The sequence below is a fragment of the Erithacus rubecula genome (genome assembly GCF_903797595.1).
Source record: "Erithacus rubecula genome assembly, chromosome: 18".
In the NCBI taxonomy this organism is placed as follows: Eukaryota; Metazoa; Chordata; class Aves; order Passeriformes; family Muscicapidae; genus Erithacus; species Erithacus rubecula.
In genome coordinates, this window is record NC_136670.1 from 8,195,331 (window position 1) to 8,220,430 (window position 25,100).

The 25,100-nt window shown below is 48.7% G+C and overlaps 2 protein-coding genes across 3 annotated transcripts in view; one reads left to right on the plus strand and one right to left on the minus strand.

Annotated features, from left to right (window-relative positions):
* DNAJC5 (DnaJ heat shock protein family (Hsp40) member C5) overlaps positions 1–12,315 on the plus strand; it is a 28,920-nt gene extending 16,605 nt beyond the window's left edge. For both annotated transcript variants that reach the window (XM_079321817.1, XM_079321816.1), the window contains 4 exons: positions 2,733–2,869; positions 5,087–5,300; positions 6,342–6,513; positions 7,230–12,315. In XM_079321817.1, coding sequence (XP_079177943.1) covers positions 2,763–2,869; positions 5,087–5,300; positions 6,342–6,513; positions 7,230–7,333 — 597 coding nt within the window. In that variant the 5' untranslated portion in view covers positions 2,733–2,762 and the 3' untranslated portion in view covers positions 7,334–12,315. The remainder of the gene's footprint in view (positions 1–2,732; positions 2,870–5,086; positions 5,301–6,341; positions 6,514–7,229) is intronic.
* Positions 12,316–14,681: 2,366 nt separating this feature from the next.
* Positions 14,682–16,192, minus strand: LOC306809907 (uncharacterized protein). Its single transcript, XM_079321818.1, has one exon. It carries the CDS (start codon positions 16,163–16,165, stop codon positions 15,773–15,775), a length of 393 nt encoding a protein of 130 aa, XP_079177944.1. The 5' UTR covers positions 16,166–16,192; the 3' UTR covers positions 14,682–15,772.
* Positions 16,193–25,100: the final 8,908 nt, after the last annotated feature.

A 25,100-nucleotide genomic window follows, 5' to 3' on the forward strand; every position in this document is an offset into this window, starting at 1 on the left:
GCTGAAAGCAGTTGCCTGTAGTGGTAGAGCTGATTGAGGATATTGTGGCACTCAGATGGTTAAACATTCTACTGGTTAATCCAGGAGATTACCTTTCTCCAGAGCCTTCCCAGAGAAACCTCTTCAGGGCATCCTGCTTGGTTAGAAAAGGGAGCAGATGGCTTGTTGCTGCTGAACACAACAGTTTTTAAAAATACAGGGCAGCTTTCAGGATTGTGAATTAGAGCCACGTGTGAAAACAGCAGGAGAAATGATATCCCAGTTTAGGAAAACTCTGAACTGAAATTACTTGCACCTTTACTGTCTGTTTCCTATTTAAAAAGCCAAAGGTTGCATTCCTAGCAATAATACTCCTCTGTTCCCTTAAGGAAAAAGCTTCCCAGATGAATTCCCATCAGTGCCTTGTCCTCCACTCTTCTGCCAAGGCCAATGTGTCCATTTCATACCAGTTTGGAGAAATAAATGCTAACATCCCATTACCCCAAGCTGTGGATCCCCAGCACTGTTCAGATGGAAGCAATTAAGGATGCAGCAGTGTGGAATTGTATCCCTGTGCCTGCAGACTGATAGATACTGCCTGGGTCAAACTGAATTCATTTTTATTAAACAAATTGGCCCTAATTGAACAGTGCAGATTTTGTTAAGCAGAACATGGTGTATGGCTGTGATGTGCAGCATCTGTCACCAAGGCCATGTTGGATTGATGTTACAGGAGGCTTGTTATGCTGAAATAGAGCTGCAGCTTTTAGCAAAAATGTCCATAATGCCCTGGGAGCTCCTGTTTGAAGCAGTATCTTCTTCAGAAGGGCTAAACCAACATGTAAAATTCCAGTTTTTTCCCCCTCCTGACTTCTCAGGTCCCTGTCCAAGAGCAGTAGTGACAGACACTCCTTGGCAGGGAGCTGCTGGCAGGGACTGGAGCTGCAGGGAGGTTCCTGGGAGGGTGGGAGGAAGTGCTGATGGGCAGAGAGCAGGAGGAGCTGAGCAGGGAGCCTGGGAAGCAGCAGGAACAGGCTGGTGTGATTAGGTAGATTATCAGAGACACGTCAGGATCAGTCTTTGACCTCAGCTCTGGGGCAGAGGGGGCTGGGGGCTGCCTTTGGGAAAGGCTGCCCAGAGGGTTGTGTCTGCTGTGTGCCTAGCTGGAGGGTTTCTTTCCTGAAATATGGTTCTCCTTTCCCTGAATTGCATTATGCCCAAATAAGTGAGTTGTTTGTGTTGTGTCTTGCAGCACTTGGTAATTTTCCTCCCATACAGGAAGCTTTTGGTGCTGAACAGTGTCCTTGAAAATATGGTATTTTCTCTCCCTACCCACACATTCACCTTCCAGATATGGGATAGTTTGAATTTTTAGGGCAGAGAATTAGATCTTAGACCATTTATTATTATTAATAATAATTTATACCCTTCTATAGGAAGCTTTAAATTAAACTGGGTAGAATTGCCAAAGGCTCCTGGTGGAGTTTAGGTGAAAGTTTGGTTGAGCTGGTGTATTCCAGTTAAAGCAACTGGACCTGGTGCCCAGTGTTAAATGGATGTAAAATCAGAGAGGCCACATGGGGCAGAGAATCAACAGCAGGGTCTGAGCTGAACAAGTCAGTGGTGATGTGTCTGTGCACATCCTTGTCACTTGGTCCCCTTGTGACAATTCCCATGTGTTGGGAGAAGCAGAGGTGTGGTCACAGCTCCACCCAGGCAGTGCAGGGGCTCAGGGCATTGCCTTGTGAAAGCTGAGGTTATTAATTTGTTATATAAGACATAGGGTTAAACTAGAAAAGTCTGGTGCTTTAAATATCTTTTTCAAAGGCTGCATAATCTGGTGTGGGCTAATTGTAATGCCATAATCCAAAAATAGCCAATAGTCTTTTCTTGGATGCTCATCCTGGCTGCAGTTCTGCAGCTAAAGAACAGCAAAGCTGATCTGCTCAGGTTGGGAGAGGGCAGAACCAAATCTGGTCCTGGCATGGCACAGGGGACACCTCTGGGGTCTGTCACATTTGGATGTGGAGCAGGAGGTTAATCCATCTTCAAGTAGTATGATTTTAACTAGCATGCATATTAAATGTTGGATTCACAACTTTAAATTGTGAGAGAGGGGATCTCCTCTCTGGGCAGACATTCCCTCTTTCCTTGTGGAATGCACAGGCTTGGCCAGGCTGGATTTGTCTGGGGATTCTGTTTGACCTGGTGTTGGTGATAACATGGGGGACTGGGATTTGGGAGTTGTGGGGAAGGTTGGTTTTGGTTGTTTTCTTTTTAATGTAATTTCTGAAATAGAAAATACAAATAAAGTCAGTTACTCCTATGCCAGTGTGGTGCCAAAAGGGAGCTGAACTTAATATCAACTTCTCTGTTGACATGTTGTTTCTATAGATATTATCACAAATAAATTATCTTTATAGCAAGACTAAGAAAGGAGATGAAAAGATTTGAGAGATGTGTTATGCAGTAGCTGCACCTCAGCTCTTGATTTGGGGTTTTTGGAAAGGAATTGAGTATATGCAGTGGAGATTTAGGGTGGCTGGTGTTGTGCCAACAATGTAATAGTTGTTTTCACTGATAACTCACCAGATTTTAGACTTTTTATCTTCTGCATGTGTAAAGAAGCTTTTCAAAGCACGTTTTATAAAAGTTGAATCTTGATATGTAGACTCCATTTTTGAGGACAGTTTCCTTCAAGTGGTCTGTTTTTTCCTTTCCTTAAGCATTTCTTAATCTTTGTGTTTTTGCAGGGGCCAGTTCTCTCCTCAGGTTAGCTCAAGATGGCAGACCAGAGGCAACGTTCACTCTCTACCTCTGGGGAGTCATTATACCATGTGCTGGGGCTGGACAAAAATGCCACTTCAGATGATATCAAAAAGTCTTACAGGTAAAGCTTCAAGTTTTACACCTGTCCCAGTAGCACAAATGGCTTTAATTCACTGTTCAGCAAATGGTGTATTTGTGTAGGAGCCTCAGTTGGTTTATTTAGAGCTTTGCAAGAAAAATATGTGGTAAAAACAGGTGAAAATGTGGTTGCTTCTTGCAAAATGGGGTGTGAAAACAAGCCTAGGCTTTCAATTTTTGAATCTTCTATCTAGTAAGTTAAATTCTCAAATGCACAGTGTCATTCTGAAAGGTCCTTGCCTAAAATTGAGCACAATTTAAAGAGTATGATCAGAATTAGACTCTTCCTGTTATGTAGCCTTGTGTCTGTCTTAGGGGTACCAGAGATGTGCAGAACTGCCCTGCTGTCCATCATTTCCACTTCTGGCACAGGGACATAGAGATTAAAGATACAAATAAGGATCAAAACAGAGCACCAATGATTACTTCTTCCTGGTATTCTGTTCAAAATTTCTTGTTCTTTGAGGAATTATTGGTTTAAAAGACTGATTTTTTTTTTTTTGTATCTCTTTCCTTAAGAGTTGGACACATGAATTGGCTTCATACTGACCAGATAAAACTACAAAAAAGGTTCTTGTAACATCTTCCTTTCCACATTGCCTGTAAATCTGCTTAAAGGCAGTTGCTGCTGTGACCAGTGGCAATGTGTTTGGATTACACTAGGGGTCAGCATCATCTTTCTCATTGTCAAAATTATTTTCCTTTAGTCTTTCACTTTTACCAAAGCTTTTTCCCTTCCTAAGTTACATACTGATGGCAACTGCATATTAAAGTCTAGGAATAAACCAGGTCCACAGATTCTCAAAATTAGCATGATCTTCCTAAGAGCTTTAAATGGAAGTTTGAGTAGTTTTATCTTCAAGCAACTGGAAAGTAATTTTATTTTCCTAGGGGAAATACTGTGAGTTTTTCCTTTGGAGGAACAACCCCATGAGATCCTGGGGTGAAATGTAGCTGCTTCACACTTACCTGAACCTTCAGCTCATTTGTTTCCTCTGCTGCTCCTTTATCATGTTCAGTCTGAGCATCTTTTCCTGGCCTGGGGGCTGTGGGGGTTTTGTGTACGTGTAGGAAATGGGAAATAAAAATATTTAATTATTGTAGCCTGACTAAGCTCTTGCCAGTTATAAAACTTCCCTGTGATTATTTCAGCCCTCACTAAGGCTGGGGCACAAGTGGCAGCTGTGGACATGATTTACTGGAGCAGCATCATGCACAGTGAAGTGTCCCAAGGGGACACTCAGGCTGGTTTTTAAATGCTGTGAGATACTTGCAGGCACATCCAAGTGCTTGCACACATCTTTGTTTTATGTTTGTCTAAACATTTCCCCACTGCAAAGCTGACATGTAATTGTCTGCAGACTCCTCCTGTCTTTCTCATATACGTGACTTTGTGGTCATTTTAGGAAGACAAGTACCTTTTGTGGTGGAGGAGCACTGCCAGCATGTGGCTCCGTGTCGTTTTTCTACTTGGGAACACGTATTTTCCCTTCCTAAGGAGATGTTTAGCCAGTTATTTCTACTGAGGTCTGTAAATAGCCTGGGCCATGTGAGAGCTAGCACATTTATCAATGCTTTATCTGATCTTTTTTTGTTAGTTGTAAGAGATCTGGCCTGATTAGGGGAGGTACGTTGTGATTTCCTGATGTCTCGAAACTCAGAAGTGTTTTCTATTCTAGCAAAGCTTGAACTGAAAAGTACTTTGTTCCTGCACAGGAATTGGTGAATTAACCACAAGTGATGGTCTGTTCTATTTTTTGTGTTCAGACACTGCAGAAACAGCAGTTCAGACACTCTTTAAGCAGTGGCAACTTGCTTTTATTTACTCTTTGGTGCTATACCTAAGACTTACGGTGTGTCTTTGCTGTAGCAGGAGCAAAACTTACTGGTGGAAATTGCTGGAGCTGAGGATAAAAAAACCCAAACCTATTTTTATTCAATGTCTCTTATTTTTTTCCATTGGTTTTCCAAGGGTCAAATCCAACAGTCTGAAGTCAATCCTGTGAACTAAGCTAGACACTGCTGTAGCCTTTTATTATCATCTAAGGACGAATCATCAGGGAAGTTAAATCACAGATGAAGGAAAACAGTTGGAACTTAAAAGTCTCCCTTGAGTGGCAGGCTGCAGAATTAGAAAAAAAAAAAATCAAAAACCAGGAACCCAAACCCCAGGTTTTATTCCCTTTTTTTCTTTCTGCAGGAAACTGGCATTGAAATACCATCCTGATAAAAACCCTGATAATCCAGAAGCAGCAGAAAAATTTAAAGAGATCAATAATGCCCACGCAATATTGACCGATGCCACAAAGCGGAACATTTACGATAAGTATGGGTCTCTGGGGCTCTATGTAGCAGAGCAGTTTGGTGAAGAAAATGTGAACACATACTTCGTGCTGTCCAGCTGGTGGGCAAAGGTAAATAAAAGGGCACAGGAGTTATTCTAGATTGGTATTGGAAACTCTTAGAGAGCTCCATTTGATAGCTGTTCTTGGTTTTACCTTTGGAAATTGCTGAATTTCTGACACCGGGTTAATTAACCTTCTCTTACTGTGTTGTGATCTTGAGTTCAGAAGTATTTTTCTAGGAGCTTCCCATGATACAGGTCTAGTAAGCAAGACCTGGGTTACTAATTGAAGCTTGGACTCTTCTACTGAATTAGAAGAGATGAGAATTTGGGGGATATTCTCTGGTAATATCTGGTCAGTAATTTTGCAGAATGAGTCCTGACTGTTAACTTGGGCTCACAGAAAATACATTTCATTGCATGAGTCCATGTTTCTACCCTTTGCCAGCATTGCCTCCATCTCTTGATTCCCCTAAGGAAAACAATAATTATATCACTGTGCTGGTTGCTATCTGAAAAATATTTCTTTCAAAACAATTGCACAGTGACCTATAGAAAGACTTTAACTTAGCTCATTGTCACTGTGATAAGCACCTGGCAGACCTGGCTTGCTTGGAGCTGCCATGCTCACATATAGGGAGCACAATCCTCAGCCATGCCCACAGCCTTGGGCTGCTCCAAGTCCCTGCCTTAGGTACATCATGGCCTTTGCATCAGCTGGTACAGCTCAGTCTTTTCCAGGGTTATTTGTGCAAGTTACAGCCTGTCCTGAACTGTTGTACCCCTGGATTTTAGTACAGATGTGCTTATTAGACCTGTACCTTCTTCCATATGCAGCAAAATGGTCCACTTATCTTAAATTGTAGAAATTACTCAAGCAAACCAGGCTGGCAGTATTCACCTCAGTGTAAAATGTGGAGAAGCATAGCCACTTTTGCACTTAATTTGAAGTATTTCTCAGTGATAAAAGTACAAAGCTGTAGCTACTAAGTTCTGTCTCTGCACTGCAGTGGTTTTGCTCTCTGATTCTGTATCCAAGTTTCACAAACTCTGTGGTCATGGCACAGTAGACACAGGTTATGACTATTTCTGTGGTTTTTGTCCTCTGCAGGCCTTGTTTGTGTTCTGTGGGCTCATCACAGGCTGCTATTGCTGCTGCTGTCTGTGCTGCTGCTGTAATTGTTGCTGTGGGAAGTGTAAACCGAAACCTCCTGAAGGCGAGGAGCAGGAATTCTACGTCTCTCCAGAGGACTTGGAGGCACAGTTGCAGTCAGATGAAAGGGGTAGGTGAAAATGCTGTGAACTGTCTAGGATGAACATCAGTCCCTGCTGGCATGCTCAGTGAGCTGGTTGAGGAGAAATCAGGTCCTGAGGTGTGGATGATGAGCAGGGAATGTTTGTGCCACAAGTTACACAGGTCATGCTGAAAGCAGAGATAAAATTGCTAAAAACACCCCGAGGGTCTTCACTGAACCTTGTGGGATCAGCTTTAGAACAGTCAGTGACCATCATTATGTTCCTTCCACATCCTGGAGTAACATATGGACCAGCCATGTGGGATTGCAGAAAGGGGCTCTTGTACCCAAAGGTTGGGTACAAGGCAGCGTTAATTGTGTCAGGTGTAGAGGAGCTGGCACTGCTACCCTTGTAGCTCTAATGCTGTTTGTGAAGCTATTTCTGTATGATTAAACCAGTCATTTAAAATGTTGTAGAGAGAGCCTTGTATATGCTTTGATGACATTTTTAATGGGTACTGCTGAATGGTGGGTGAGGATCAGCTGCTTTTACAGGAAGAAGGAAATGTAATAAACATACCACATGTAGAGTTGAGGTGAATGCTGAAAATCATTCTGAAAATCAGGGAATTAATATCATACTCCTAAAGGAGTGTCAAATGGTGTTATCAGAGTGTTGTAGGGAGATGTGACTTGTGCTTACCAAAACATACAGTGCTATGTTTGTTCCTTGGTGTGCTAAGCCTTTTGTCTTCACTTTTCAGAGGCCTCAGATGCACCTATTGTGATACAGCCAGCATCAGCCACAGAGACAACCCAGCTCACAGCTGACTCTCACCCCAGCTACCACACTGATGGATTTAATTAAGTTAAGGAAACACTGTCATTAGAATGGATAAAAAAAAAAAAATACATGGCCAACTCAACACTAGAATCATGAACATTAGAAGTAGAGAATGGGGAGGGGGAATAATTCTGCCACAGTAAGAAGGCAGCTTTCCAACCTGCCGGAAATATTTTGTAATCCCTTCAGCCTTTTGTCACCTTTCAGTGTCGTATCTGGACGATACGTGAAGTGCTGTAGCATGCAGTATTTAAAGCAGTTTAGCTACGGTCTTATTTGTTACTTTTGGTTTTTTCTCCTGTTTTGTTTTGTTTTTTGTTTTTTTTTTTATAGCATGTATGGAGTTATGTTAAATGTCTGTGGTGTAATGTATTGAGTTGTCACAATATCAGTGCGATGGAGACATTCTGCATTTTAAGCAGCAGTCCTGGCCTAAAAATGAGATTTAGAAAGTGTCACAGAAGCCACTGCTCTTCTGTACAGTTGAGCTGTCGAAGACCTTTAGAAGTTGAGGATTTTCATTTGAGTGCAACAAACCAATTCTTTCATTCCTCCTTCTATTCCTGCATTATTATCTAAGCAAGTTTACAAAGCCAAGAACCAAAAAATGCCAGTCCTGCAGAGCTGGAGTCCTCTCTAATGCTGATTTTCAGCTTAAATAAATCTACCTTGAAAAATAAAAAGGGAGAGTTGCCAATCTTTGAACAGTACATTGAACAGCTCGTTGTGTATGAGGCTATCTCCAGTGACAACAGAACCAAAACCAGCTGGGAATGGGCTCCTGTGGTGGTGGCAGTGGGATTTCAACTCCAAGCACAATTCTATTGATTTGAGTTCAGTTGTTTTCTTGTAATGCTAAAGACCAAATAGTGCAGCTTTGTTTCTGAATGCATGAGAATCTTAAAGTGAAACTGGTTAACTGGCTCTCACTGAGCAAATGAGTAAAATGCAGACAGTAGGCAACAGCAGAAATGTTTTAAAACAATTGGTGTTTAAAAATTTGTTCTAATAATTTGAAACTTTAATAGACAAATGGGGTATTACATGTCTTTTTTTAAAGCTTTTATAATACACTAACCCTTTAATTTTTTCATGAACATCTTTGTGGCATACTTAAATGGATTTTTAAGAACAAACCACCTTTCTTTGTGTTTATATTGTATAATTTGCACATTGTCTTGCATTTAGATTTGTTTACACCAGTGTTTCTCTTTTCCTCAGAACAACTATGTGGAAACCCTGAAAGGTTTCCTGTACTATTTTGAAACCAAATCAAGTCTGAATTCTGTTCTAGAAACTGTGGTTTACTGAGGTTTAACTGTTAAAAAGGCATTTTAGGCAGCTGCTGAATTGCTGGTGTATTTTGTTGTCAATAGTCCTGCTTTAAGTGATCCAGAGTCAGATCTAGAAGAGCTCCAGAGAACCCACACTTGGCACTTGGGTAGTTACAGCATCATTAATTTTGATCATTGCAGTTTTATATCCAATGCCTCTACTGTCCCTTGTACCCCCATCTCCATCATCTGTTTTTCTCCTCCTCCTGTGGAGGGGCTGTTGGCACCTTCCCCCTGTGTCTGCTGCTCCCTCACCAGCCCCAGGTGGTGCTTTGGAGCAGAGGAAAGATCCACTGGTCTGCACAAAGACCACCAGGAAAGGGCAGGCACCCAAAGAACTATTCTGAATATATTTTCCTGCTGTCTTTGCATGAGCACCAAGGATGGAGCACGTGGAATCTGCCATGAAACCACATTAAATGTGCTGGGTAGGAGAACATGTTCTCCCCATGGTCTCAGTGCTCAGTGAGGAGTGTTTGCACACCCAGACTTTGCTGTGGCTGTTGATACAAGCACATATTTGCCTGCATGGGAGCTTGCTGCACATCAGCATGATTTTAGTACCACATCTAGCCCCCCAAAATTCCCCATAAAATCTGTTACTTTCAATTAATGGCTCAATTTCAGCAGCACAGTCCTTAATTAACTTCTTCTTTGCCCATAGTCCTTACAAACATGAAATGTGGAGGTTTAGTGCAAGATACTTTTAACTTTTCCTGACTTGGATGGCCTTGAGGACATTAGTTGTTTGATTTTGGTCCTTATTTAGTTAATGTCTTTCTTTGACCCCTTGGAACAAAAAGCCATTTTTAGGCTTAAACCAAATATCATTTTGTCTGTCCCTGTAGATTTTGCCTGAAGCCTGTTCTTGGTGTAGAATTGCACTCTGAAATATGGTGGGGCGTGTGCAGGCTTTGTCCTCTCCACATTCACTGGTTAAAATTGCCTGTATCTGCAAAATTGTTCTTGGTTAAAAAAAAAAAAAATTGAGGTTTTGGCTTTGTAAATGAGTGTGGCTTGATTGGAGCAAGTCAGTGAATGAGGAAGGGGCTGTTCCCTGGGAGCTGTTCCATTCCCTGTCCCTGTGTTCATCTCAGTGGATAACAGAGATGGTTGTTGGGTGTTGCTCTACTGCAGGGCAGCTTTGCCCCCAGGGGCTGGCTGTCACTGTTGATTTGGAATAATACTCTTACTTCTTAACTTCTCTGGGCTGTTTGCACAGCAGTAGAGAGGCTGGTGGGAAGTTGGCTCCAGGGAGGTGTGTGACACACCTGGAGTCACTCCCCAGGCTCTGACAGGGGAACTGAAGTGTAGGCAGCACATGAGGACCAGAGGCAGAACAGTTATCTGTGGGGAAAGATGACATCCAGGAGAAGTTTGCAGTTTTAGTTCTTTGCTTAGCAAGGGATGAATTTGGAGGGAGACTGCTTTCCTGTTGGTTCTGTCTGGGGGTGGTGTGTGAACAGGAAATTAGTCTGTTACCTGCCAGAGTGATGTTAGATGCTCCAAGGGAAACTGTTCTGAGATCTCAGTTACAGGGAGTGATGGGAAGACATCAGTCTAGAGGAGTATTCATGTTTTTTGAAGCTGTTTCAAGTTTGCCCATGTTACTGCATAAACTCTGAATTTAGGATCATTGTGTATTAGTGAAGTTCTTACTGAACTATGTAAGGAAGTGATTTAAACATTCCTTCTTTAAAGTCAAAACTGTGTCCTGGCACATAAGTACATTAATGCCCTTTTTTCCCCTCTTGGAGGGATGGTACAAGAGTACCCCAGGCTCTAACATGAGTTGCACTTCATAATGGCCAAGCAGAATCCTAGTAAATGCAGAGTTCTATTGGAAATAATGGTTTAAAATCTGGTGGAGAAGCTCAGATGGGAATTCTGAGTTTGGGCAAGGGGAGTTGCAGCATCCCAGTGCTGCAGCCTGACCTGGCTTAGTGCAGAATGTTTCCCTCCAAAATCAAACATGAGCACTGTCCATCTCTGTCCAGCGTGTTTCCAGAATTAAAACTTGAGCTTGGATTTTATTTATTTATTTGTTTCTTTAAAGTTGTATCATTTGTACAAGTTGCCTGAGTCCTCCATTCCAGTCATTTGGCCACCTCCATCCAGCTCCTCCAGCCTCTCCAGCACTGATTCCCTTTGCATTTGTATCTCCACTGGGATGAATCCCATCTGGAGAGTTTGGTGTTTATGATACTGATTTATCCCTGTGTTGCATGGAGAGCCATTCCTAGCTTGGGTGAGGAGGAAAAGCTGCTGCTGACAGTGCTCAGGTGCTGCCTGTCCCTCCTGGTGCATGGGGCTGCTGGAAAAGGAGCTGCTGGATCTGTCCTGCCCATCCTCCCCAGGGATGGGAACATCCTAAACGCACTGTACTGAAGGGGAATTGCACCCCTTCAATGCCAGCCTCATTTTGTTAGTGGTTTTTGTAGGGAATTCTTAAATATTTATCTGTATATAAATTTATGTAAGACCTCAGTGGCATCCTGTAGGGTGTCAGTTTTTGCTGGTCCCATGCAATGACGTTTTACAGCCATGTTCCCTTTTTAGTCTTCTTTTTAGATTTGTATTTTTAGATCTTTTAAAACTGCTTTAGATATTAGCACTCCTAGTGTTCTCAAAGTGGGATCCTCTTGGAGGTTTGGAGGGGTAGTACTGAGGAGGAGGGCTTGGGCATGGCACAGAAACACCCAGTCCTGCAGCAGGGCTGTGATCAGGGGAGTGCAGCTCTCCAAACCCTTCCTGTCAGCCTGTAAACACCTCACACAGGTGTAACCAGGGCAGGAGCCTGGCAGAAAAACTATTCCTGTCCCATCTGTGAAGCAGTTTAGTGGTGTGGGGGGACACCAGTGCACTCTGAGGGGCTGTTCCAGAGCATTTGTACCATGCACGCTCCTTTTGAGAGGCACCTGCTTCTCTCAACTACTTTCTGCCCTTCCTCTGGTGCCCTTTGATCTTTTTGCCAGTTCTGGATAATTTAGGAAATTTATGCTGCAGGTTTTTTGTACCCAGTGCACCTGTGTCTTGGCATCATGTTTAATAGGTCACTCTGGCAGGGTGGTCAGGGCAGTTTGCAGCCCCCACCTCCTGTCAGTAATTCAGAATGGTGTTTAAATGCATTAATCTTGGAGCACTGAACCGTAACCTCCCAGTTATAGTTTATGTGTCAGGTCAATATAAACTTCACATGCTTCAGCATCTGGTGCTGCTTCTCTGTATTCTAGTGGAGATCATCTAGTTTGTAGTGTCTCATTGCACCAACAGCTGCTTAAAATCTCTCGAAAGAATCGTAGCCAGTAGCTCACCAGGTGGCAGGAAATTTGTCAGTGTTCAGCTCCCACAAGATCCATGGTCCCCTCCACGAGCTGCCTTTGGAGGTGTACTGGGACTGCCTGGGACTCAGCAAGACTGCAATTCCTGTGTTCTTCCAAGAAGACACTTCCTTTACGAGGAGAAGCCACGGGAGGGAAGCTGGCTGTCTGATGTTTGCACAAGCCAAATGCCAGAAATCTGGAAGACGAACTTTCATTATGCCAATGTTACGTGCACAGTTTGTTTTGATGTTAAAAGGATAGATGCTGGGAATTTCTGGTGGTTATATATATATATATGTATGTATATGTATAGAGGAAGCTCTTATATAAACTGGCTGTTCATTCCCGAGTGCCGTTGTCTTCTCTGCTCCCTCTCCCAGCCCTGTGGGTGTTCTCTTGCAGTCTGTGAGCGATTGCTTGTCAAACCTTCCAAAAAATTTTACAATCTACTTGAATTCCATGAGCTGCCCCTTGTCCCAGCTCCTTTGGCTGGAACAGGGCTCTGCCTGCTTCAGCTTTTCTTAGGAGGAGAGAAGGGAGGCCTGGCAGAGGGGCATCTCTGGAGTGACTGGAACTTGTGCAGCTGGCACATGGGATGTTTAGATGCAGTTAATGTGCTCATCACTGAAACTGTGATAGAACACATGGATTTGGGTTTTTCCCTAGTTTTCACCACATTGGACTCCCTGGAGCAGGGCTGGGTGAGCTCACAGAGCAAGGTCCACCCCGTGCTGAGGGCGTGGGCTGCAGCATCACGTGTGTGTATGTATGTATATATGCACATATGTATATATTTATACAACAGGTGTGCACCTTGGGTTTTTCTTTGGTGGTAAAAATGCGAGATTTGGCTCCAAGTAGTGCTCTGAACTCAGCCAGACAGGGAAGGTGTGAGTTTTGTGTGGCCACAATTGTGCTTTGCTCTCAGCTGCAGGAAAACCCAAACCCGACCTGTTGGGTTGAGGGACTGGTGAGGACATGGTGAAGGAGCCTGTTGTATAAATAAATGGGTCCTGGCAGTGGGAGAAGCAGCTCCTGCTCCCCACCCCCTGCTCAGGGAGTTCCCACATGGGCAGCTCAGTGTTTGCACGGCCGGGTGCCGTCCCTCCTCCTGCAGGTTGGTTCCACAAGGACTTGGAGTTACTGAAATTCCTACACCTGAAGCTGGCAGTGATGCAGGTGAAGGCACAACAGTTGTGGCTGATGCACATGTGAGTCCCACCATGTCCCCTCTAGCCATGCTGGATAGAGTCACCACCCTCCTCCTCCTCAGGCTGTTCCTGCCACGCAGCACACCAGGGCAGAAATGGGGAATACTGGGGAGATTCTTACTGCTGACACCGCTGAGGTTCTGTTTGTGACCATCACGGCTGATGAACTCCAAGTTTGCCAATTTCAAATGCACTATTTTCTTGCTGGATGCTGAGCTGGTCACTGTCCTTCCTTCCTCCCTCTCATCCCACTGTGTCCTGCCTTGCTGGGGCAGGATGTGGTTGGGTCTGTTGGTGTCACCACTGTCATCCCAGGCAGTTTATGTTCATTTTGCATGTGAGCAAGGCCCTGAACTGTGTAATTCCTTGTGGGGTTTGGTTTCCTGGCTCCTTTATGGAGCCAGAGGGAGCTGAGGATGCCGGGAGAGACACACCTGCATTTGCACTGCACTTCAACTGGGGCTGGGGTGGGGGATAAGGGGAGCCCATTTAAAAAAAAATATATAGTAAAAAACCCCAAACCAAACCCACCACAATCGAAGTATAAATGCATCTGAGAAGGAATTATAATATAGACATATATCTATTTTGTTATGTTACTAAAGGACCATACTTTGAGTTGTCTGTAAGTAGACGTGGCTGTCTGAACTTTGTGGATTGTAACACTCGATACTACTGAGCTCCTGTACATACCCGCGGCGACGGCAGAAGGAATTATTTTCTGTTTTAGCATGGTAATTTGTGTCTTGTATGTCTGAATATAAACTAAAATAAAGATTGCTAAGTTATCGGAAACCACTGTTGTAAAATAAATGTTTTCAATGCAGAAATGCCCATCGGATTTTTCTCTCTTTATTTGCTCGCTGGAGCTCAGTGCAAGAGGGAGGGGCTGTGGGACAGGGTGGGGCTGGCTGGGAAGTGGGAGAGGTCACCCATCCCTGGGATGGGCACTGGGTGCAGGGTCCCTGGGGTAGGAACTTTAGCCACTGCCCTCCACATACTGGGGTTTGGGCGGGTTTTGAACCTTAAAGTCCAAAGATCTTGATGTGATGCTGGACTCTAGCAGGTATTTGGGGTGTAAATGCAGGTTAGAGTTGTTCGTGGGTTGAATTTTATGCAGGGCTGAGGGAGGCATCAGGAGCTGTCTCTGCAGTAAAAATACCCTTGTCTGGAGAAACTCAGATTATTGACTCTGGGTTTGCTCCTGGTGTTGCTGGTGGAGAGAACAAAGATGGGTGGAAGATGTGCTGAAGGTGGTTCAAGACTGATCCAAGCAAAGGCACAAATCTGTCCTGCCCCAAGGCCCGTGGTGGCTGTGGGGCTGTCCCTGCTGCAGGTGCCACCAGCAGCTGTTCTGACTCTAGGGTGTTCATTTTGGAAAGGTGAGTTCCGCATTTGATGGAGGTGAGCACAAAACTGTATTTTCACTTAGGGTTGTGAGGTTGGACAGGGCTTTGAGCAGCCTGATCTAGAGGGAGGTGTCCCTGCCCATGGCCCATGCTGGGGCCGAGCAGCCCCTCCAGAGAGGCAGGAGTGGGGTGCAGGGTCAGGCCAGATTGATTCAAAGCTGACACCAAGCTGTTCCACTCGGCCACCTGCTCCTCACCACTTCCCCACACTCCTGGCTTGGCACAGTCTGACCTTTTCCACGATTTCTGTCCCAACCCCACAAGTCTCTGCTCCTCACTGTCCCCTCTCTGATGTCCCCAGGGTGCCTGAGGTCCTGTCCAGCCCTGTGCCCACCCCAGTCAATCACCCAAGGCTGGGACGGCTGAGCTGGCCTGGGGGAAGGATACTGAAGGATACTGACCCCATCCCTGCTCTGCAGAGTGCAGGGCCCTGGGACAATTTTCTTCCTTCCACCAAGACCTAGGAGCTTTCCCAAAGCCAGTTCAGCCCTGTCAAGCCTGGCAGTGCACTCTGCATGGCTTGGGGTGGGAATTACCACTCCAAGCTCGGAACTGTGATTGCAGGAGGGGGATTGAGGTGAGGAGGGCTCCATGCTCCAGAGGACACAGTTTGGGGAGGGAGGGGGTCTCTGGGGGGGGGTTCAATGCTCTTGCTGCCGATGTTTTACACAAATGCTCATCTTCCTCCAAGAACCACCAAGCTCAGATGTCACTAACCTTGTCCCAAATCCCCAGCTGTGACACAAAAAGGTGCAGGCTTGCTGCAAAGTTGGGAAGCAGCAGCTTCTAGAGCCATTCCCAGGGATACTGGAAAAGCCCTGGTTGAGTCTAATAGTGCAGCTTCCAGCCGGGGTGGCACTACCTGCATCATTCAGAGCTCTTCATGCAGATGTTTTCCACCCAAGGAAGCATCTGGGACTGCTCCGGTGTTTTTGGGGTGACCTGGTTCGGGTCCACAGGTTTACGACAGCAGGGAAGCATAAGAGCACAGCGGCAGGGCAGGTACGACTGTGACTTTAATGCACAACAGTGACACGCGGGACGCGGTGACAGGAACACTGCCAGGCAAGGTGGGGACTCCCCGGGCACGGCTGCAGCCCACAGCATCCCCCCCGTTCTCCGCTCTGCCGTGGTGTCTTGTTACGGGGTCGGTCTCCTTCATTCCCCCACCTCCAAGGACCCTCTCTCATTTCCCTATGCTCTGCAGCAAGAGCTTATTGCTGAGCGCCTTCTGGGCCAGTCTCTCCTCCCGGGACATTTCCAGGAACTCGCGCAGGAGGTGGAAGGTGAGATCCAACGAGTTGGGTTTTCCGTCTCGCCTCTTGCCGGTTTGCAGCGCCCGCCGGGCTCGGGGGGCCGGGCCGGGCTCTGCCCCATGGAACTGGCACAGTCTTTGGGGCAGGGGATCGGTGCCGGCGACCGGAGGTCTCGGGGCTCCCATCCAGGGCTCCAAGGTGAGTTGGGGGGCCAGGGTCAGGCTGCGGGACGGACCCCGGGGCCACTGCAGGGGCGAGCAGGTCTCCGAGGGCAGGAAGAGCAGGACGAGGACGGAGGCAGCTGAAATCATCCTGACCCGCATAGCAGCCACTCCGGGGCCAGAAGCCTGCAAGAGCAACCCCCCGGCCCCGGACCCCCACATCCCCCCGCTGCGGTCAGGGTTCACTCAAGGGTCTTCACCCCCTTTGGGACCCCTTCCCCAGAGATGAAATTCCCTTTGGATGAAGCTTCGCGGGACGGGATCTCCACCCCCGCTAACGGGAATCCCACCCCCGCCCCTGGGACAGGACCCTTCTGGGGACGGGACTTCCCTCGGGCTGGGATCCCCCACCCGGTACACGACACCCCTTCTCCCAGCATGGGACACCCCCCCGGGCATGAGACATCCTCGGCAGCCGGGACGGGACCCTCCAGGACCTGGGACTCCCTGCGAGGGGACACCTCTCCACCCCGGGATAGGACCCTTCTCTCGCACCCCGGGGCGTCCCGGTGCCCGTCCCGGTGCCCGTGCGGGTCTCACCGCTCTCCGGCGCCGCTCCGCTCCTCCCGCAGGACGCGCCGCTCCGCGCCCCGCGCCCCGCGTATATAGGGGCGGGGGAGCCACGTGATGGGAGCGGGGCCGGGATCTGTCCGCGGTGCTGAACGGGGGGAGAGCCGGGGGGAGTCTGGGGAGCACGGGGGTGAGGGTCTGGGGGAGCACGGGGGTGAGGGTCTGGGGAGCACGGGGGTGAGGGTCTGGGGGAGCACGGGGTGTGCGGAGAGGAGAGAGTCTGGCAGGGGGACACAGCTGTTTGTTCATGGGCATGTGAGTTCGCGGGGTACACGGGGTGAGAGGAGGGAGTGTTTTGGGGGCCGGGGGGTTGTATGGGGTGTGTACGCAAGCGGGCGCAAATGCTTTGAGGGGCGTTTCTCTGCGTGTTGTGGGTTTGGGGGCTCGAGAGGTGAGAGGGAGCTGGGGGGGTGGGCGGGGTGTGAGGTGTTTGTGAGCTCATGAGTGTACACGGCAGACCCTCTGTGTGTGATGGGGTGCCTGGGGGTGCAGCAGGACGCGCCAGCCAAGCCCCACACTCCCACATTGTTCCGGGTGATGTTTCCTGGGTCCTGGGCACCCCCATGGAGCGCCCTGATTCCCTCGGGGCCAGGTGTGCCCATGGCAGAGGGGCACACCTGGGGCACCCACGTGTGTGCGGGCTCGGCCCTGAGCTCTGCAGCGTTTCACGTCGCAGGGAAAGTTTTGCCGATGGCTCCTTCGGCAGCTGTTTGGTGAAGGCAGCCCCGGCTGCTTGCCGGCTCCTCCCAGCGATCCCTCTCCTGCTATCACACAGATGAAAACTTCACTGCAGAAGCAAAATGAGCTTCTGGAGAACAATTTTTCCCCTTTTCCACAGCACGTTCTTCTCCCGGCCTGATCCTGGCACCGACACACACCTGGGGGTGCATCCCGAGGTCCAATGAGCCATATGAGGCATTCATTTGTCTTCCCCTGCCTCCCTGCTGGAGCCTCCATTGCCTGGCCCTCAGAGCTCAGCAATTACTTCCTTCACCTTGCAGAAGCACTGCTGTCTCTAAAATTAAAATTCTCTCCTGAGGAACAAACTTAAGAGAAGGGGAAAAAGCAAATCAGCCCACATTAGGTAGAACTCGGATGAATGGCAAGAACCCCTGTCATCCTCCTCCATGGCAAGAACCGCATGAAAAGCGAGGGCTCTGCAGAGTTCAGAGGGTCACTGGAAAGGGTTCAAGAGGTCTGTGGGGGTGGCAAGCCGAGGGGGGCCGTAACCCCCCCTAGATGCAAAATAACTCCCAGCAGCAGCAGAGCATGTGCTGGGTGGGCAGGAAGGGGGAGCAGCTGCCTCCTGCTGGCTTTGTGAGCTTTTAAAGTCCTTTTCTTCACTGAGTCATTGAGGTCCTCTGTCATTTCCAGTGCTTCACCTGAGCCTGCTTTTCTCCCTATCTCCGTGCCTGACCCTGTGCTGTCCCCTGTCCCAATACCTGTGCTGAGCCTGGCCCTGCTGCACCTGTGGCTCCCGGGGCACCCCTACACCTGCTGGGGGCTGAGGGTGAATGAGACCCCAAAATCCCTTGATGAGATGAAACCAGCTCCACCAGCGACTGGAGCCCACACGGGAATGGAGCTGCCTCCCTTGTGCTGCCTGGCTGCTCCTAGCATGGTTTTAAATCTTCTTGAAGTCATGCTAAGACTTGGTGAATCCAGGGAGTCCAACTCAGCAATTTTGTCTGCTCCCCTGCATGAGGGTCTGGGCTCTCTCTGAAAAACTCTTTCTACCTCAACTCCTGGGGATGCTCTGCAGAAACAGCACTTGGAGGGGCCAGGGGCTGTGGCAGTGGGGGATGCAGCAGGAGGGGCTGGTGCCCAGAGCATCACTCAGGGGGCTTTGGGGGCCACCTTGTCTCAAAGGAGTGAGCCTGTGAGTGAGCTCTGAGCAGAGATTTCTGCTTCTGCACTGCCACTGGCATGGCCGGGAGCAGCCACAGAGAGAGGCAGCTCAGTTCACCCTTTGCCCCCATGGCCTGCACTGTGGCTGGTAAGGTTTTATTCCATTTATCATTAGGATTAGTAATTTAATTGTAGGAAAGACAGTGATTCTGACAAATGTTTAGACTTGTGTTTTATTTAGGAAGCTCAACTTGAAAAATTAAAACCACCTTTTTTTTTGTTTTCCTGCTCCCTTCATAAATTACTGACATTGCTGACAGGCCCCGTGCACTGCCTGGGGATTCATTATCGTCACTTTTAGGGCTGTCACTCTCTCCTCCTCTAGTCAGGAATGTGAGGAGCGATGTGTTAATGATGCTTTCAGGGATGCCAAACTCACCCCTGGGCTGCGCTCACTGCACACAGAGGCACAGATCCGGGTGGGAGTCGGAGAGGTTCCTAATTAGGAGCTTTTGATACTCGGAGCCTCCTGTCACATGAGCAGCGACTCACACGCGGCACATCCCGACCGCGGCAGCTTCAGCCCGGCCGAGCTTCCAGCAGCTTCTCCTGAGGAGCAGGTGGGATTTGCCGGCCACGTTCCTCCCTTTGCCCCTTGGGGGCTGACACCCACTTTGGTCCTTCCCCGTGCTCACAGAGCCGTGCCAGGGCGCAGACGAAGCTCTGGTGCCCCCCTGCTCCCTGCTGTGATCTCCTTGTGCCGTGGGGCTGCTGGGGGCTGGTGCTGCCCGTCCCGCTCTGGAGAAGGCATCTCATGGGCTGACGAACCTGAGATTGACCCTGATGTTTCACCATTCTCAGGTTAGACAGTCCTCGAGGTGCCCCTCGCTGGGGCAGCTGCCGAGCCCCCGGCCATGTGCCTGTGCCTGTGCCTCACAGCGTGTACTTGCCCAGACCTCCCAATCTCTGGAGAATTTGGAGGAGATAGCAAAGAAGCAACCCCTTGGCTCTGCTTTTAAGGTGGGGTTGTCTGTGGGACACACCCAAACCTCCTCCCACTGCCCTGCCTGCTCCCAGGGAATCAAGGAATCAGAACCATCTGGGTTGGAAAAGCCCTCTGAGATCACCAAGCCCAACCATTCCTTCAGGATGGTCAAACCCATCACTAAACCGTGTCCCCAAGTGCCACATCCACACTTCTTTTGAATCCCTTCAGGGATGGTGACCCTACCACTGCCTTGTGCAGCCTGTTCCAGTGCTGGAACTTTCTTGGTGAAGAAGCTTTCCCTAATGTCCAATGTAACCCCTTCCCAGGTGCAATCTCAGGTTGTTTCCTCTCATCTTGGTACCTGAGAGAAGAGACCACCCCACCTGGCTACACCCTCCTTTCAAGGAGTTAAAGGAAAAATGAATGTTAAAAGCTTATCAAGCAAAATGAATGAACGTAGTACAAAATTGAAGGGAAAGTTTCCCCAAGCTCCACGCAAGAAGTGAGCGAGCCTGGAAAAAAGTCACAAAAATCAGAGTGAAAGAAATCTGTGATCTGTTTTCAGCCCCTTTCTGGATTTTTTACTTTGCTTGGGACCAAACACCCTCCCATTACTGTTGTGGGGACTAAGCCAGATGAAGCTCTGAGTTCTTCACACAGAACCAAGACTATTCAATGGAGGGACTCTGGATCTCCTTCATAGAAAAGGAAGAAAATTCTTCCTGATGGGAGGAAGGGAATTGTGGAACCACTGCCCAGCTTTGCCTTCTGCAATGCCTCCATTGGAAATCTGAGCAGTTTTGGGGGATTTTAAGGTTTGTACAATAGGCTTGCAAAGATGAAAAAGAAGAGGAAAAAAACCAATTACAATTAGTTTTTCCAAGCGAGGTGAAGTTTTAGTAAGTTTAGTACAGAGAATAAAATACGGCAGAGTCCTCTCAATTGGCCTCAAGAAGAACAGTGAAAAATACTTCCAAAAATAATCAGTAATCATTTTCAGAAGGAAGAAAAAGGAGGTGCAGGGCAGTGCCTGCCTTACCTGTGAACCCAGGATCAGCTCCCCTGCACTGCTGCCAGCCCTGGCCCCTCTGGCCTGCTCTCCTCCCCCCGCCACCCCCGTCTTTTATGGCCTTTCTTGTCCCCCGGTGCAGCTGAGCCAGGCCACCGCGAGCTGCCACGCTCTCTGCTGGCTTCCTGTTTGCTCAGCGAGCGGCTGCGGTAAAATTTCCATTACACGCTGGACAGGCAGGGTGGCAGAGAGAGGTGAGGCAAAAAATGAAACCCCAGCACTGCTCTGTGTTTTAGTGGTTCTCTCAACACTTTTGAGAATGAGAAAGTGCTGCTAGTTGGAGGCAGAGATGAGAAGGGGTGCCCTGCCTGTGGGAACTGCAGATCCTCTTCCAGTCTCGGTCCAGCTGCTCTGGGTTCCCCCTCCCTGTCCCCAGGGGATAGAGAGGTCTTGCTCCAAGAAGATCCTCCTTCCCACCCCTTACCCCTAAAAAATGTTTCCCAAAGGCTGAATGGAACCAGAAGACAAAGCTCTGTTCTGCTCTGATCAGAGGCTGTGGCATTGTCTGCATCCCCCCTCACTCTGTCTCAGCCAGCAGATCCTCCAGCAATGCACAACCCAGAGAGGAAAGATCTGGAGGAGAGCAATTTATTTCAGTCTTTCATTTATGCTCACTGCGTGCAGAAGAGCTATTTTGGCTGTAAAGTAGAAGAGGGCAAAAGGAAAGGAGGAAAACTGCCTGCCATGAACATAAGGAACCTGTCAAAGGGTCCAGGCACATCTGGAGCAGTGTCTCTTGGTCTGGAGGGAAAAGACCCCATGGCTGGAATGAGATGAGCTCCAAAGTCCCTTCCAGCTCCATGTGGGATTCTATGATTCAACAAACATTAACAGAAAATTCACTGCAATGAGCAGGGTCACTTTCCACTATCCCAGGCTGCTCCAACCTGGCCATGAGCACTTCCATGGGGCAGCCACGTGTTCTCTGGCAACATGTGACAAGGAAGAACTTCTTCTCAATGTCCAATCTAACCCTGCCCTCTGTCAGTTTGGGGCCATTCTCACTTGTCCTGTCATCTCATGCCCTTGTTCAAAGGCGCTAAGGTCAAATAAAGCCTTTTAAATATCTTTGATGTTTCTAAAGGCCGCTGTGGTGAGTGAGCTTGGCCAAGGATCCCTCTAAGCAGCAGATGGCTTAGGTGAGTTTGATTTAAGGTGCTTCTGAAAACGTTTCCAGTAGCACCAGGTAGACATCTTTATGAGTGGCCTGTCAGATATATTGGCTGATCACTGTGCACAACTTGAACTGCTCATTCAACAGTTCCAAAATGCCCCATTTTTCACCACTGTTTCAATATTGACTTCAGAAAACCCACCTCTGCTAAGAGAGCAGAGTGTTTGATGCCAGCCCCAGCAAAATCTCCTTGTTTATAATACATGGAAATTCAGCATTTTTTAAACAATCGGCCAAACTTGTGCCCTGCAGAGCCCATGGGCTGGACATGGCAGGTCTTGAAGGTCTGGAGAGCCGTGACACACTGCTCACCCAGACCCAGGTCTGGGAGGTGACCTTGACAGCACAGCCCACTCCTGCAATGAATTGCCAAGTTCTCAGATGAGCACTGGGGCCAGTACACAGGTTTCAGCCCACAAGGTCTGTGTCTTTCTGTACAGATAGCAGTCAAGCGGGAAACGAGTTGAAAAGGAAATTGAATTTCTCTTCTGACCCATTGTTCTCTTGGCTCCTTTCCAGCCCCAAGAAGCCCACAAGAGGGGCAGCCCCCAGCACTGGAGCTCTGTGTGCCATTGTCTCAGGCACGGAGACATTTCATCTGTTTCAGAGAAAACCGAACCCATCTGCTGCAGAAAGAGAAAACGCAACCCGAAAATCCTTGTCTCAGGTGCTCCTGCCTCGAAATGACTGTGGTTGCTCTTTGATGGTCAAGCAGACATTGTTCATTTTCTTCTTTCTGTTGGCTTTTTTTTTTTCTGCTGCCTTTATTTTTTTTAACCGCTCGGATCTATTTTTAGTGATGAGGGGATGGTGCTCAAGAGGCTCTGCCGTGGGTCAGCTCAGTGGGGGTTTGGGTCACCCTGGATGCCAGGCAGGAAGCGAAGCACAGCCGGTCCTGGTGGTCCTGCCATGGCACCCCAAAGATGGTGGGGCGCTGCAGGCACTGCTGAGAGCAGGGGCCACACGTGTGGGGTTTGGGATTGTGATGATGGCAGGAGGATGAAGGCACTGCCCAAAGCAGGATCCTGCCCTGGGAGGTGGAACTGCAGAGATAGCAGGGGGCTGCAGCTGAGCCCACGGGCACCTTGTGATAGCGATAAATCAAATATTTTGAGGTTTTCTGTCTGATTTAACTAGACACCTGGAAGTGTGGTTTGCAATGAGAAAAAAAAGGGCTGGGGTTTTTTTTCCTGTCCTTTTTTCCGGTGTGTCCATGTTATGGAGGAGGCATTAGGGAGTGTCACCGTGTGCCTGGCTGGGCTGGCCAGCAGCAGTGGGAGCAGGAGCAGTGCCTGTCCCAGGCAGGGGCTGTGCAGTGCTGGGCTCAGCCATGCTCAAACCCAGCGCTTTCCCCCTCTTCTTTCAGCTTGAAACATGGCGTGACCCTGGCAGGCGTGAGGAGACCTGCTGCATCCCCCACCTTCTGTGCTGAAGCCTCATGGCCGGGGCTGCTCAGAAAGCCTTAGATCGGTATCTTGGCAAGAATAGAGTGGTTTTTGTTGTGTTCCACCAGCCCAGCCCGTGGCCAGCAAGGCCTCAGAGCCTGGGGCTGTGGGGGCAGCGAGGCACAGGCGGAGGGAGGGAGGGAGGGAGACGCCTGCCACCCACGCAGTTTCCGACGTGCTGTTTGTTACCAGCAGTTTGTCACAAACAAAACAAATTCTGTCTCGTAGCCCTGAAACTAAATTTGGTGTGGTAGCGCTGGTGATGGCGGAGTGAGGGACAGGAGCGCGGCCGCCTGACAGGGACGGTGAGGGATCCAAGATGGCGCCGCGGCGTGAGGGCAATGGCGGGAACGGGGCGGGAGGCACCAGGAGCAGCGCCTGGGGATGAACCTGCCATGGCTGCCTCAAGCAGGAGCACTGAGGGAGGAGAGAGGACGGCTCCATATATTGCAGCAGCAGGAGCAGCCCACAGGGTGGAAAGGGAGGTGATGGCTCTGTGCCTGCCTGTGGCAGGAGCAGCTGCCCAGTGGGTGCTGCTGGCATGGGTACAGAGCTGGTTTGCTGGAGCAAAATAATCACAGAAGTATAGAATATGCTGAATTGACCCATGGAATATCCTGAATTGGTCCATATAATATGCTGAAGGGACCCAGTCCAACTCCTGACCCTGCACAGGACACAAAGTCACACCAAGCACACAAAAGCCTTATCCAAACCTTCTCCAATTCAGACAGACTGGGTACTGAGTAAAAATGTGGCTCTATTGGGGAAAGTGTAGATCTGAGGGAAAAGAGGGATCTGCTAAGGAAAAATGGTGACTCCACCACTGCCCTGGGCTGCCTGTTCCAATGTCCTTGTGAAGAAATTATCCCTAATATCCATTCTAAACCTCCCCTGGCACAATTGTTTCCTCTCATCCTGTTGCTTGTTGCCTGAAGGCAGACACCAGTGCTGGGGGAGAGGAGGTGTTTTTCCCCCCAGAGTAAGTGATATGTGGATATCCCATCCCTGGAAGCATTCAAGGCCAGGTTGGATGGGGCTCAGAGCAGCCTGGTCTAGTGAAGGATCCCTGTCCATGTCATGGGCTCAGTGACCCACCACTGCTGACCTCTGCTCCAGCCCAAGCCCCCCAAACCTGCCTGTCCTCCCATATTTGTGCTCATCAGCTCTCCTTCCACCCACACAGGGACTATTTTTAGCAGACACTAATCAAGTGTCAGCATTGGCTCTGAGCCTGGCTTTCAGTGGAGGGCTCCTTTCACCAAGCGCTGGCAGGAACTCGGGTGTGTGTTTTCTTTTAAATCTAGTTGAGAATTTGCACAATGCACCACAGAGCAGTGGCGGTTTTTGGGCTCATCACACCCAAGCCCACACTGAGTGATCACCAGGTGACTCTCCATTTTGGTGAGGGCTTGGCAGAGCATCCCCCTCCCAATCCCATGCTGCCAGTAGCACCTGCTTGCCTTGCCCGACCCCACAGAAGCTGGCTCCAGGCTAGGGATACCATACAAGAGGTAGGTTTGCTCCCCTGGGGACCTACCTCCTGCACAAAGGTGTTGGGTTGATACTTTGAATCCTGCAGGAAAGGAAAATGCTCCGTGTTCAGCTCTGGCAGAACCCCCTCATGTGGAGCCAGCTCCCCTTCCACTGAGGTCACCCTGCTCTGTGACAGATCAGACCCTGTTCCCTGCCCTGGGTCAGACACGGGACCTGCTCCTCACCACGGCTCGAGCAGCTCTGATTCAGCAAGAGCTGAGGTTGGGGTGAGCTCTGTTTCACTTTGGCTGCTGAACTCACAACAGGCACTTGGTGCTTCTTCAGCTGGTGTGATGCGATCCGAGCTGAGCCTCACAGAATTGCCTGAGTTAGAAGAGACTCACAAGGATCAAGTCCAGCTCCTGACCCTGCACAGGACACCCCAATAATCCCATCACGTGCCTGAG

What these genes read in the sequence shown, in the direction of transcription:
- LOC306809907 (XM_079321818.1), bottom strand. Translation starts at nt 16,165, where the DNA reads ATGCGGGTCAGGATGATTTCAGCTGCCTCCGTCCTCGTCCTGCTCTTC.